Source organism: Pituophis catenifer, unplaced genomic scaffold (genome assembly GCF_029215685.1).
Source record: "Pituophis catenifer annectens isolate HBS135680 unplaced genomic scaffold, rPitCat1.0.hap2 SCAF_1, whole genome shotgun sequence".
NCBI lineage: Eukaryota > Metazoa > Chordata > Lepidosauria > Squamata > Colubridae > Pituophis > Pituophis catenifer.
Window position 1 is genome coordinate 141,579,532 of NW_027256881.1, and position 13,756 is coordinate 141,593,287.

At 48.5% G+C, this 13,756-nt stretch overlaps 1 protein-coding gene across 1 annotated transcript; it reads left to right on the top strand.

Moving 5' to 3' along the window:
* The first annotated feature begins 512 nt into the window (after positions 1-512).
* Positions 513-9,694, top strand: GDF7 (growth differentiation factor 7). The gene is made up of 3 exons (XM_070932723.1): positions 513-867; positions 2,022-2,126; positions 8,736-9,694. The coding sequence occupies exons 1-3, from the start codon at positions 513-515 to the stop codon at positions 9,692-9,694; spliced, it is 1,419 nt and encodes a 472-aa protein (XP_070788824.1).
* Positions 9,695-13,756: the final 4,062 nt, after the last annotated feature.

Genomic DNA, 13,756 nt, shown 5'->3' on the forward strand with positions numbered 1-13,756 from the left:
CTCAGGCTGGTGTTATTTCCGACGGATTCGGTTTAAAAAACAAAACAAAACACCGGGAGGGGGAAAGAAACAGGAAAAAGGGGGAACGAGAAGGAGGGAGGGAAGGAAGGAAGGAAAGAAGAAGAGTTTGTAAAAACAAATACGTGACTCAGCGAGGCTGTTTATATTGGGGGCTGTTTATATTTTCCGCCGCTTTTTTTTTTTTTTTTGATTCTCCGCTTCGCCCGCCTCCCGTTGCCCCGCCTTTGCAAAAAAAAAAAAAAAAAAAAAAAAAAGCAGCGCCCTTTTGCCAGGCGGCGGCGGCGGTAGCGGCGACTGGCCGGCAGGGGGCGCTTGCGAGGGTCCAGCCAGCCGCTGCCGCCGCTGTAGTTGTCCTGGTTGGTTCGGCGTCGAGTTAACACAATGTTAAAAAGCGGCCGGGGAGTCCGAGGAGCCCTCAAAGCCCCTGCGCCAGCCGCTCAGAGCCCGCCGAGCCTGGGCTGCTACCAAACCGGCGGGAGGCCTGCGAGAGCATGCAGCTGAGGGCGGCCGCGGCGCTTTGCCTCTGCTGCCTCTGGAGCGCCTGCCGCCTCCGCTACGGGCAGCTGGACGCCGCTGTTGTTCGGCCTCCGGCAGCGGCCGGTGACGCGGCGGTGGCGGCCGCCCCCGGCCTCTGGAAGGCAAAGCCCGGCGGGCGACTGAAAGGGGATGGAGGCGTCTTCGGGAACGGCACGGTGGTGGCGCCGCACGACTACATGATCGCGCTTTACCGCCGCCTAGCCGGCGGTCAGGATCCACCCCGGCCTGAGGGAGAGATCAACGATGTCCCGGGCAGCCGCCCCAACACCGTCACGGGCTTCGCGGACCAGGCGCGGGCACAGCCGCGAGGTGAGTGAGCGAACCAACCGCTCGGAAAGAACCACCGCGGGCGCACCCACCCACCCACTCCCCTTATAAAAAGCGCTCTGATTTTTGGGCCGAGCTCTATCGCGAGCGGGCCGGGTTTGCGCGCAGGGCTGTCTCGGGAATGCGCTGCATCCAAAACGCGTTGCGCCGGAGTCTCTTCTCCTCTTCCTCTTCCTCTTCTCCTTCTCCTCCTCGGGGATGGCGCGTTGGATTGGCTGGGTCGGAGTATTTTGATGGAGAAGAGAGATGCTTCCCACACCACCCCGCTATTTAAAAGTGCTCTTTCTGTCTAAACTGGGTCGGTTTGATGTTTGGGGTGGAGGTGGGTGGGTGGGGAGAGGTCGGTAGGCTCGCGAGCCGTTTTGGTTTAGCTTTGCTTCGGGGTTTTGTTGTAAATGGGGGCGATGAATTTGGGGAGTTGGGGGGGGAAAGGAAAGCCCCGTCGTCCTGTTGGGAAATAATTAGCCTCGTCCGTTCTTTTTCGCCGTCTTCTCACCAATTCTTTGCGGAGTGTGGAAGTGTTTGGTTTTGCCAAAAGAATGAACCATCACAACAAATCCAACTACAAGGAATCGACCCCGCGATACTAAACCCCAGACAGAAGCTGTCTGAAAAGTAACTTTCCCTACTCCTCAAATTACTCCCCAATTAATCGGGTCTAAAACAGAAGATCGATAGGATCCTTCCTAATCTAACCCAAACTAACCGTGTCACCCCTTTAGACTAGAGTCTAGGATTTAATGATTTTTGCAGGATGACTATTTTTGTGATCTAGACTTTGCGACCAAAAAAAAAAAAAAACGATTTCACGCTTTTCAGTTTCCATATCATAAACGATCTTGAAGCAAAGTTCCTTTAAATATTAATAACCCAAGGCGAAAATTACTGCAGAGAGACCGAGCCTGGGCCAGACTGCTATAATTCGAAGATAGGGGATATGAAATGCGGTAGTGGCCGCAGAGGACAAATAAACCAACAGCACTGATGTTGTTACCTAGTTTGGTAATGATACGTCTGCAACAAAAGCTCCGGAGAGCAGCAAGGACTCGGCCATTAATATTGTTTGTTCTCAGCTTCTAAATCACCAAACAACTCCAAGTGTTCCCCTTTATGGCGTTTCTGTCCCGGGCCCAAAGTCGAATCAAGCCTGCAGATCCCTTTTGAAGAATCTGAGGTTTTGGGGATCAGCGAGGTGCCCGAATGTGATAATGGCGCCACCTTAGAAGTAAAACTGGGCTCAGGTGACTGAATTCCTGGTTTCACGACAGGGAAATCGTTTGCTCTTTAGGGAGGAAAATTGAAGATCAGGAAGATCTGGGGAAAAGGAAAAGCAAAGCTGAAGCGAGTTCAAAAGATATTGGGATGTATTGATTCAGGGGGAAATGTGGTTTTCACTGTAACCATTTTTGGGGGAGGGGGGTATTGAGATCAGATGCAGAGTGGGGCAGGCGAGGGCGACTCCCAGCCTCCCTTTCCCTTCTTGCCCGGTAGGCGGGCGGCTGCACTGGAGCCAACCTGATTCCTGGAGTAGAAGTGGCGAGAGGTTGACTGGCTGAAGCGACGGATGGGGCAGGCGCGGGATGGAGTGGGTAACTATTAACAGGTGGAAGGCCACGGCGGGTGGGAAGAAGCGAAGGTCGGAGCGGCCAGGTTTAGGAAACTCCTTTCAAATCCCACGACCCCGACACGTCTGTGGCTTATTCGATCGCCGCTCGGGCAGGACTTCCCAGGCTGCTGCCCTCCGTCTCCTGCTCTAGCGGTTCAGCACGCTTTTCCCCGCCCGGGGAAACCTCAGACAGCCTCTGCGCGGCTTTTCCTTCTTCCCGGGACTGGGTTGGTCTGCCTTGACAGCAAAGGGGACACTCGCCCGCCAAGTCAAGATAACAGAGTCCTTCCTCTCTCTTGCGTCCGAGGCCCTGCTGGGCCCCCTCGGGAGTGTGTGTGTGTGTGAGAGAGAGAGAGAGAGAGAGAGAGAAACGATGGGGAGAGAGAGCGTGATAGAGAGAGAGGGAGAGAGAGAGAGAGCGCGATAGAGAGAGGGAGGGGGGAGAGAGATGGATGGATGGATGGATGGATGGACAGACGGACAGGGGGGGGAGGGGGAGAGAGAGAGAGAGAGAGAGAGAGAGAGAGAGAGAGAGAGAGAGAGAGAGAGAGAGAGAGAGAGAGAACTAGCTTTGCGAGATGTTTGCAGCTGAACTTCTTTGGATCGCTTAAGCTTGGTCGGAGTCCTTCGTGGGAAGAGGAAAGCGGGCAAGGGATGGTTAAGAAAGGGTGGCGCGGCTACCTCGCTGTTTGATCTGCCTCCCTGCCGGTGGCGGCGGGACTCTTGCTCCGCCACCGCTGCCAACCCCCGGGGGGGGTTGTCACCTTGACTCGAAACGGCGAGCCAATAGCAAGAGTGTCTCGGAGCGCTGATCCGCGATTGGCCGGTCTCTATAATTAGCCGGAATTGCAATCCAACCGGGGAAGAGCGCTTTGCAGCCCAAATGAAGGGAACTCAGGGAGGGGTCAAGTTAAAAGTTGCCCGCTCTGAATTTTCCTCTCCTAAAGGCCTGCGCACCTTTTTTTTTTTTTTTTTTTTGCCTTTTAATTCTGGCTGCCTTACGAACTTGGGTGATTTATTGCTACGCGAATTCGTGGCGAGGGTTTTTTTTTTTTTTCCAGGGTTGGACGCTGCGGGTGACTGAAAATCACTACGTATCAAAAGACGGAGAAGAAGGGGGTGGAAATGAAAAGAGAATGGGGGGGGGGAATCAGAGATTAAAACTGCAGGAGTAGATAGAACTCTCCGACTGCTTTGAATACTTCCCCCTAAGCGTCGTCTTTCTTTTCTTTGGCCTGAAAAGACACCCAGGCCGTAAAAACGCTTCACTCGCCCGAACAACTTCTCGATCCATCCTCTCTTTTCTGACAAACATTTCTTCTAGTTTCAGCATTCGGCAGGAATGTCTTCCAAATGATCTGTACTGGATGAAACACCACGTGAAAACAATAGAAAAGGAGAAGGGAGGGAAGGAAGGAAGGAAGGAAGGAAGGAAGGAAGGAAGGAAGGGAGGGAGGGAGGGAGGGAGGGAGGGAAGGGAGGGAGGAAAGGAAGAAAGAAAGAAAGAAGAAAGAAAGAAAGAAAGAAAGAAAGAAAGAAAGAAAGAAAGAAAGAAAGAAAGAAAAAGAGATGGCTAGCCAGCCCACCAACCCTACCAGATGAAACTTAGTCGGCCCGTTATTGTAACTGAACCAAAGTCAAAGGAGAAACGGGTAGAGGGCAACACTGCCTTGTAAAGATGTACCGCTGGGAGGGAGAAAGGCTCTTTTAAAGCTACAAGCGACTCCAAAGAAAGGTTTAGACAGAGTGACTGTCTCCTAGGTTCTTTCGGTTTGTATTAGGGGAGCAAAGGTTCCCTCAACACCCCCATTAGAGACGAAATGAAAGATCTCAAGTAAGGAGAGCGGGGTTGTCGGATCTCCTTGGGGACGCGGGACACGGTGCGCGCTTGAAACGCCAGTCTTCCACAATTTATTTATTTATTTATTGGTTCGATTTATATGCCGCCCTTCTCCGGAGACTCAGGGCGGCTTACAATGCGTTAAGCAATAGCCTTCATACTTTTGTATATACCTGCTTAGTAGGGCTTTTTTTTTTGCCCCACCCCCCAAGCGGTGTTCTATTTTATACAAACCTGGCTTATTGCCCCCACAATCCGGGTCCTCGTTTTACCTACCTCGAAAGGATGGAAGGCTGAGTCAACCTTGAGCCTGGTGAGATTTGAATTTGCAGTAATTGCAGGCAGCTGGTGCTACTTAATAGCACTTTAGTCTACTGCGCCACCAAGGCTCACAATGCCGTCTGAGTCACGCGGGATCTGCGCCCACAAATTTCCTAATATTGGTGGTTTTTTTTTTCTTCCCTTCAATCATGTCCGATTCTCCAAAACTGCTTGGACAAGTCCTTGCAGTTTTTTTGACAAGGTTTTTCACACGCTGTTTGCCATTGCCCCCTTTCCTAGGACTGAGGGAGAGAGGTGACCCAAGGTCACAGAGTTGGCTTCGTGCCTAAAATGGGACTAGAACTCCTAATCTTCCGGTTCTAGCCCAGTGCGTTAACTACTACATCAAACAGGCTGTTTCCTAATGAATAGGGTTGGAAAGGGGGGGGGAGCGTCTGATCAAAGAGCCCTCTCTGTACCGGAACGCGAGGCTGCCTTACAACCTTTGGTCCCCGCAATTGGAGCAGGTCCCCGATCTACATCTTCCACGTGCTTGGAAGATACAGATCGGGGACCTGCATTAAGTGTATTGTAACTGATCATCCTTAGAGAAATATATCGTGCCTACGCGTGGATTGGAATCTCTGCCAAAAGAATTTTCAGCTTTGTTTTATATTTGTATTCACAAACGCAGGTCCTATGAATCTTCCGATGAAGGACCACATCATCCGATAAAGTTCATGTTTCTGTATGTCGGCGAGAAGCCGCCGAGGATAAATTAATGGATTTAGGAGGACGCGTGACTAGAGAATCTAAGATAGGGAGATTGTAGAGTTTGAACTGGTTGAATTACTCTTTCGACCTGCTATGATCTTTTGATGATTTCTTTTTTATTTGTTAATTGCACAGAATCATTAAGGAGTTGAGTGATCACAGAAAAAAGATTTTTTTTATAATATTGTTGATTCAATTAGAGAAGGCTCCCTAAATCAAGGAAATTAAACTGATTTGCGCGATCCTTCTAACAGAAACAGCAGCAGTGCGAGGGGTATTAGCTAGTTTATGTTTTGTCTGTCCTATTTTTATTTATTTTTTTATTTCTAACCACGCGAATGTTTTTCTGTTCGCTGATTTCGGAATAAGCCTCGTTTAATTCAGTGACTCGGACTTACATCATTACTCCTTCTTTTATCGCTCGGAGAAAACAATAGAAACTGGAGGGAATCACGTTGTGTTTAGACTTCGCAGGCTGGCGTACCCTGGCAGGTCTCTTCTGACGAAGAAAAAAAAAATCCAAAAACAAAAAGCAACACTTTCTAACATACCAGAATGTGCCTTTAAGGTTAAGGACAGCATCTGCAACTACCTACAAACCCCAAAACTCTTGTATTAAGACCTACCCGATCTTTAAATAGAGAACACGTTCATCTAAAGGTCTCCAGTTGCTGTTGTCAGCTGCTTAAATATTATTCGGGAGCAGTTGGAGGACTCCAACTCTCATTGAACTCCACCAGGATGGAGGATGAGACTTGTGCTCCTGCAAATACCTGGCCACACGTCTGTACCCTAAACTTTTCACTTTAGTCAGCAATCAGCAATTTATGGTCTGCTCTCCAAGCATAAAGTGCAACAGGCGACTGTGAGTTTGGATGAACTGTGAGCAACCCCGAAAGAAAGTCGGGGTGTTTTAGAGGGCACACCAAAGGCAGCTTCAGTGGATCGAGCTGCAGGGGAAGAATATCAGGGCAGGTTTGATTTGAGTTTTGGTCCCGATGCTGCAGAAGTAGGAGTCGAGATTTCTGGAGTCCTGGTGGCTTTGAGATGCCGCGGAGGCCTCCTAAGGCCGTGGTTACTGAAGACACGGCCTAGGATCCTTGCTTAGGGATAGTTCAGCATCTGAACCAAAGGTGCTTTTTCAAGAAAGTCCAGTTTGAACTGGAACGAGGGAGGCTTTACACAGCCTCAAGGGCTGCTTGGCGACGATGGGGATCGCAAGTCTGGCAGACCGAAGATGAGATAGCCGTCTGCTGGCTTCTCCGGTCTGCGCGCCGAGCTCGGCCGCGGGTGCAGAGAAGGCAGGAGACGCTACTCTGGGAGCGCTGGGCGAGCGGAATAATAGTCTGTGACGCTCTGAAGGGCTCTGGTTCGTTCTTTGCTGCCCCCGCCGCCGCCTTCCCCCTTTTTCTCTCGGGATGGCCACCGCTTGCAAGGAGAGGAGACTTCCAAAGAGCCAAGCAGGAAAGCCTCTTTCGCAATTCATCGAGTTCAATGGAGGATGCGAGGACCAGACACAGGACACCCCGTTTCAAATCTGTTCGGATCGCCAAGTTGGCAATCCCGTGAAGTGTGGGAATCGCCGTTCCCAGAATTCCCAGCCAGCAGGGCAGGCCCAAGTCATCCATCCCCAATACACCGGGTGGTCCATAGATTGGGGAAGGAAGATGCTGATTCTGACCCGCATTCAGACCTGCAAGATTTTCTGCGGCTATTTGCCCCAGCGGTTCTATGCTGGCTCCCTGTTCGGGGTGGCAGAAACTGATTTGATTGCTCTTGTTGGGAAGAAAGAAAAATGATAAGGGGCTTCTCCCAGAAGCACCCAGTTGGTCACTGCAAGTGGCCAGCATCGTCATCTTTCAATCAATCCATTAACAAGCCCCATAATTAATGAGTGCAGTGGGCCCCATCCTCCAGCTATGAAAGATCCAGTCCCTTTGAAATCCAGCGGCTTCATGGGCCTATGTAACTATGGCTATGTTGAAGGAATTTGCCATTATCTCCTCCCAGAATCCACCCTCTTTCTCCCCCTCCCCAATTTCCTGATGGTCTCTCCCACAAATACTAACCAAATCTGACCCTACTTAGCTTCAGAGGTAAATTAAGGTCAAGTAATACTGCCAGGTACTGCTGAACTACAATTCCCAGCAGCTCTAATTAGGATATTTCAAGTGAGCCCTCTGAGAACTATAGCTCAGCAACATTCCAAAGGCCAGAAGTCCCTTGCTTCACTGCTCACCTTACTTGGCCACGGGTGGTTCATTTTATCCAGCATTTGGGGAGGTGGCTGAGGGAACCACATCCTACAGTACTGTTGAGAAAGCCCATATGAGAATCTTTTTTTTCGTTCTTTCATTTATTTTGCCTCTTCCTTCCCTTTATTTATTTTAATGTTAGGGTGTATATTTATTGGAACATCTGGTTACTTTAATTAATCCCAGGAAAAGTTCATGTCTGGTTTCTAACATAAACGAGCTGAGATAGGAAGGGGATTCAGATAGGTCACCCCCATAAGGGATTAACTCACTCAACACTATTCTCTTCCTCCACCTTCTCTGCTGGAGCATTTAAATAAAGAAAATGTGCAAGTAGGCACACATGTGAACAAATAAAATGATCCTTGACAGACCAGGGAAATGTTTAACTTGGCTCATAGCAATAAAGAGGGTGGGTAGTGTGGGAAGAAAAACATGGGCCCATTTCTCTCCCACCCCCCACCCCCACCAGCCCATTCCCTACTTGGGCTGGGAAATAAATGCAGATGCTTGCTGTACAGTTCTTTCAATGTCTCTTGACCTGTCAAGAGTGGAAGGTTTTAGGTGGGTCATTTTTATGGACAGATCTTCTCTATCTGAACTTTTGAAAATTAGATATGATTTCAGCTCCCAAATTCTCCTCCTCCCTGCACATATTTTTCAAAGCCATTTTGAACTCCTTTTCCATGTTGTGTTGAGACATTCTGCGCATGCTGAAAAGCACGATTTTAACGCAATTTCACCTCGCTTTATGGGAGAACAGTGGATTCAACTTATTTTGCAACAGGCATTGAGTATGCGGTCTGAGTTTCTTTGTAGATAAGAAACAAGTCCAGCTTCTGGGGTGATGGGGGTTCTTATCCGGGGGAAAAAACTAGAATTTGGGGCCCCAAAAGCTTATCCAAACAGCAACTGCGTCCAACTGGTCCGAAAAACTGGTGGGAATAAAGCAGGGAGCAGGGAAAGTGGATAGCCCAGCTGGCACTTAAAGCCTTGGTAGACAGGGCGGGCAGGCAGGCAATCCTTTTTGGTACAGAGCCAGGGGGGACGGTGCCGCCCTGCTCTTCGGGCTCAACAAGGCAGCTTCCACCCATCCATTTCTCTTCTCTTCCAGACGACTCTTCTTGGGAAGCCGGGCAGCAATACCTCTTCGACATCTCTACCTTGGCGGAGGCGGACGAAATCGTAGGGGCCGAATTGAGGATCTTGCGGAAAGCCGCCGAAAACAGGAGCTTGGCATCGTCCCCGGAAGGGATGCTCCATCGCCTGCTGATCTCTATTTGCCCCGATCCAACAGAAGACCGGGAGCCGGGCCTTTTGGACTCCAGAGCGGGAGATCTTTTGGGCTCCGCCGACGCTACGCCCCAGTGGGAAGTCTTCGACGTCTGGGCAGCCTTGAGGCCCTGGGCCGAGCCAGGCGGCCGTCCCCAGCGCCCGCCCGCGCTCTGCTTTGGGCTAAGGATCGTCTCGGCCCAGACCGGGAAGCTCTTGTCTCCCCGGCAGCTGGGTTTCGGCCGGGAGCACCCATCGCAGCCCCACGAGAGGGCCCTGCTGGTGGTCTTTTCTCGCACCAAGCGGAAAGACAACCTCTTCAAGGAGATCCGCGAGAAGATCCGGACACTGAGCGGCGGCTCCGAGCTCCCGCTGGGGTCCCACGAATTAAGCCAAGGCGCTCTGGCCAAACAGAAGCGGCGGAGGCGGCGGACGGCGTTGGCGGGCCGGGCCGCCAGCGGGCGAAACCAGAGCAAAAAAATCAGGAGCCGGTGCAGCCGCAAAGCGCTGCACGTCAACTTCAAGGAGCTGGGCTGGGACGACTGGATAATCGCGCCCCTGGATTACGAGGCGTATCACTGCGACGGCGTGTGCGATTTCCCGCTGCGCTCCCACTTGGAGCCGACCAACCACGCCATCATTCAGACGCTCATGAACTCCATGGCGCCCGAGTCCACCCCGCCCAGCTGCTGCGTGCCTTCCAAACTCAGCCCCATCAGCATCCTCTACACCGACTCAGGCAACAACGTGGTTTACAAACAGTACGAGGACATGGTGGTGGAGAGTTGCGGCTGCAGGTAACGGCGGCGGCCACGTGGGAGCCTCGTCTTCTCTCTCTCTCTCTCTCTGCCTGCCTGCTCCAGCCTCGCCCCTGGCGGGCGCGGTTCCCACCGAGCAGGCGCAGCCTTCGGAAAACCCAGCGGCCTTCGGGTTTTGGGCCTGCACAGGGACACCGCGCCTTCTCCGCAGATTTCTTTGCAGGGGAGAGGCGAGGGTTGGCTTCAGCGGTTCTGGCGGAGGCGCCACCGCCTCAGAACTGAGCGATGGGGTTTGCTTGCCTCTCTCGCACTCCGACGGCTTCCGAGGTTTGGGGGAAAAAAAAAGGCCACCGAACCGGCACTTTATAAAGAAAGTCTCCATGGAAGGCTTGTCTTTTTGGCCTGCCTGGAGATTAGCTGACTTTGACAAGCGTCTTTCTTAGTCGTTTTCCGACTTTTCTGATCTTTGGCGAAGCAGTCTCGACATATATGTGTCTGTGTGACGCACATACATACAAACACAATATATACACATACACACACGCATCCTATGCTTTCTTTGTGCTTCTGAAGTATATTCTGAAGGCCCACCATTTGCAGAGATGAAGGCTGACAGGCTGATGAGATTTAGGTTCTCTGATCTTTGGCAAAGCAGTTGCAACATAAACACCTTTTCTACACATATACATACACATGCACACTATAATTTCTTCGTGGCTCTGAAGTATATTCCAAAGGCCCACCATTCGCAGAGGTCAGGCTGATGAGATTTAGGTTCCCTGGAGATATGTCAGCTATTGGGGACACTCCCCAAAATTCACAAGCAGCTGCCTTTTGAGTGGATGACTGGGAATTCTGGACCAGCTGGGATCCCACAGGAATACAGTTCAGGGGATATGATCCTACAGGAATACAGTTCAGGGGATATGATCCTACAGGAATACAGTTTTTCAAACCACTCTGATCCTTTCATTTTCAAAGACTTCCATTGTTCCCTCTTGATGGTTCCACCTTGTACCTATTAATCTTGATATCTTTCTTTCAGAAGATAGCTTTTTAGCACCACACAGTGATTTCCTTTCCTTTCCAAGAAGGTGCTCCAGAAGCATGAAAGGAGAACCTCCCTGAAGCTCTTGAAAGCATTTGTGTCATTTCCTGGAATGGGGTGCCTCCCGGTGTACTGCAAAGCACCTTTTCGGAACCGAACCAGAAGTGCTCACAACCCTACCACAAAGTCTTCCTTTAATGCATGGGTCTCTAAATTTGACAACTTTGTGGATTTCAATTCCCAGAATTCCCCAGCCAGCTTATTCTTTCATGGCATGGCTGGCTAGGGAATTCTGGGATTTGAAGTCCACAAGTCCATAAGTCTTAAAGTTGCCAACTTTGGAGACCCCTGCTATAATGTCATGTTAATACACTTCAATTACCCCACAGCAAATCCTTAGCTTTTTTTTTTCATTAAGAAGAGAAACTGGCCCTTATTCTCATCATTCTCTGAAGTAGGTTGGAGTGGGAGTTTTTGTAGAAACACCCACAATGTATTAATTACCTTAGTGAATACCGTCCCCTGGCCTGGAATTAATGTTTTATTTGACGTTTTAAACTCTATGGAGAGTAATCTATTTCAAATTGGAAATCATTTTTCCTGTTCAGATTAGTTGGGGTGTGTTTATGTGTATATACAATCACACACATGTGCCTACCATAGCTTGATAAAAATGATGAATGGTCCTCAAGTTGTCATTCCTGCTTTTAGTCTTGGCACACATGCCCATTTCCCCTGCAGATGAATAATGAATAAATATTGGCCAGGTGTTTAATAATAAGCATTACCACTGTGGATTGAGGGTCGAAAGACATTTTTCCTACTCCCACAAAATTGGGCTGACAAAATGAGGTTGTCACTGATAAAATATTATACAGATGTAGAGCAAAAAAATCCTTGTTGCTAGAACAACTTAGTGAGAGGTGGATTAAGGGACAGTGAAGGCCTCTGATGTTCTTCAGATATATTGAATATTTACTCCCATCGATTCCAGGCAGAATGCCCAATGGCAAGGATTGTTGAAGTTTGAACCCAAAACTTCTGGAGAATTTCAAATTGTCTAAAGTAGTCCCAATGTTCTGCCTCCAATTTTCCCTTCTTGCCCAGTGTCCTTTCAGTGTTGTTTTTATCTTCACAGAGTGTCTCCAGGGGTAGGGAGTAAATAGGTCACCACCAATTCATTTTGGAGAGAGTTAGCGAATGCACTCAGGGAAATATTGTGTTAGAGCCAGATGATGCTCAAAGTCTGCTAGAGATCTCAAGTATTGATATCAAGCTTGTCCTCAGTTTGCCTAGCTTAAATCTAGTGCTTTGTTTCTTGGCTATGGAGGATGCAATGGAATGTGTTAGCCAATGGCCTTGAACTGTAGATTTATTCAGAAATCTGAAGTGCCGAAATGGTTAAAAGCAACATGAGATGGTAGCAAAATAGCACTGCTATAACATCTCACTTATTATTGATTGTAAGTACTTCTGAGTCAATAATCTGTTCTGTACAAAGAGCTGAGGGGAGATCACCTTTGTGTTGGATGGTGCACATGGGTTATCCATGCGATCAGGAAGCCCAGTGAGATGAACAAAGTGAAATCAATCAGTCCCCAGCTTGCAGTAAGAATTTCCCTAATTCCTAACTTGGGCTCCTTTGTGTTATTAGCCATAATGGAAAACTCAGTTAATACAAATAAAGGAATGCTTCCGATTGGAGTCAACAGATTGCAAACAAGCTTACTATTTTAAATAGAGCTCTGAAGATCCAGGTACAAAAAGCGGCTCAGTATATAAATATGAAGAATTAGGAATTGAGATAATGTCCTAAATTGAGCCCAAAAAATTGAGATACCACATCTTGTTTAGGGTAAGGGAAAATTTTTGATCACTGTTAATTGTTAATGGAAGGTGGGGGGGAAACCTCTCTCTACCACAAATAAGCCATGAGGGATGGTATTCACTTACCTTTGCTACTGGTTTGCAAATGGGAGCGCACGTGCCACCTCCGCGCATGTGCAGGACCTTATGCGCATGCACAGAGTGTAAAAAATGGGACGTGATGACGTCCGGGTTGGTGGGCTGAGTCTCCTGCAGCTGCCGCTACCAATTCGCCCAAACCAGATAGAACCGGCTGAATAGCACCACTGCAGTAAATGTATATTCTATTTTAATGGCAAAAACCTCCCGTGAACAGCCTAAGTATAATTATGGGGTGGCATTGGAATGGAGCTTCTTGTTTGGGGGAATATGTGCTTGCACTGAGATGAATTTCACAGTCTGCTTTTTGCCATATTGGCAGTAGTTGATGGGAGCTGACTCAATGAGCTTTAAATTGGGAAATATTGCTATATCATTGAACACATGCTTTAAAAAAAAATTTTTTTTAAAGATGATAGGAAAACTCTTGCCTAAATATTTTATGGGAGCAAAACAAACAAAGCTATTTGCTGATAGAAATTTGAATAAAAGACAGAAAATTGTCTCAGAGCTATGGCTTTTGCTTCATTTAGCTCAATGTTTTCAAACTTGGCAACTTTAAGATGTGTGGACCTCAGTTCCTAGAATTCCCCAGCCAGCATACTATTTACATCTTAAAGCTGCCAAGTTTGAAAAACATTGATTTAACTATTTTTCATGAATTGCTAGGAGCCTCCTGAGGTTTTTCCCAGCTCTTCCTCCTACTCATTTGCTTCATTGATGGATGAATCTTGCTGCCTCTGATATTGGAAATGATCTATAGCTACCATGATGGCTACTGCTGGCTGAATTGTCCATGAACCTGACCACTTTCCAAATTAGTGGCCATCATTAATCTTGTTCTAGCCAACAGACTCCACAGTTTAAAAATGCTGGGTCTGAGGAAGTACGTAATTACAGTCCTGAATCATTCATTTTTTAGTTAGGACCACCACTTATAACACTCTTGAGAGATGGACAAATCTACTTTTCCCACACCATAGATAATTGCAGATATCTGTATAATGTTCTCCTCACTGAATTTTAGTCAAACTAAGAATTTCTAAATGTAGATTTTCCCCATTAAGTAGATGTTCCAGCTCCTTGATTGAT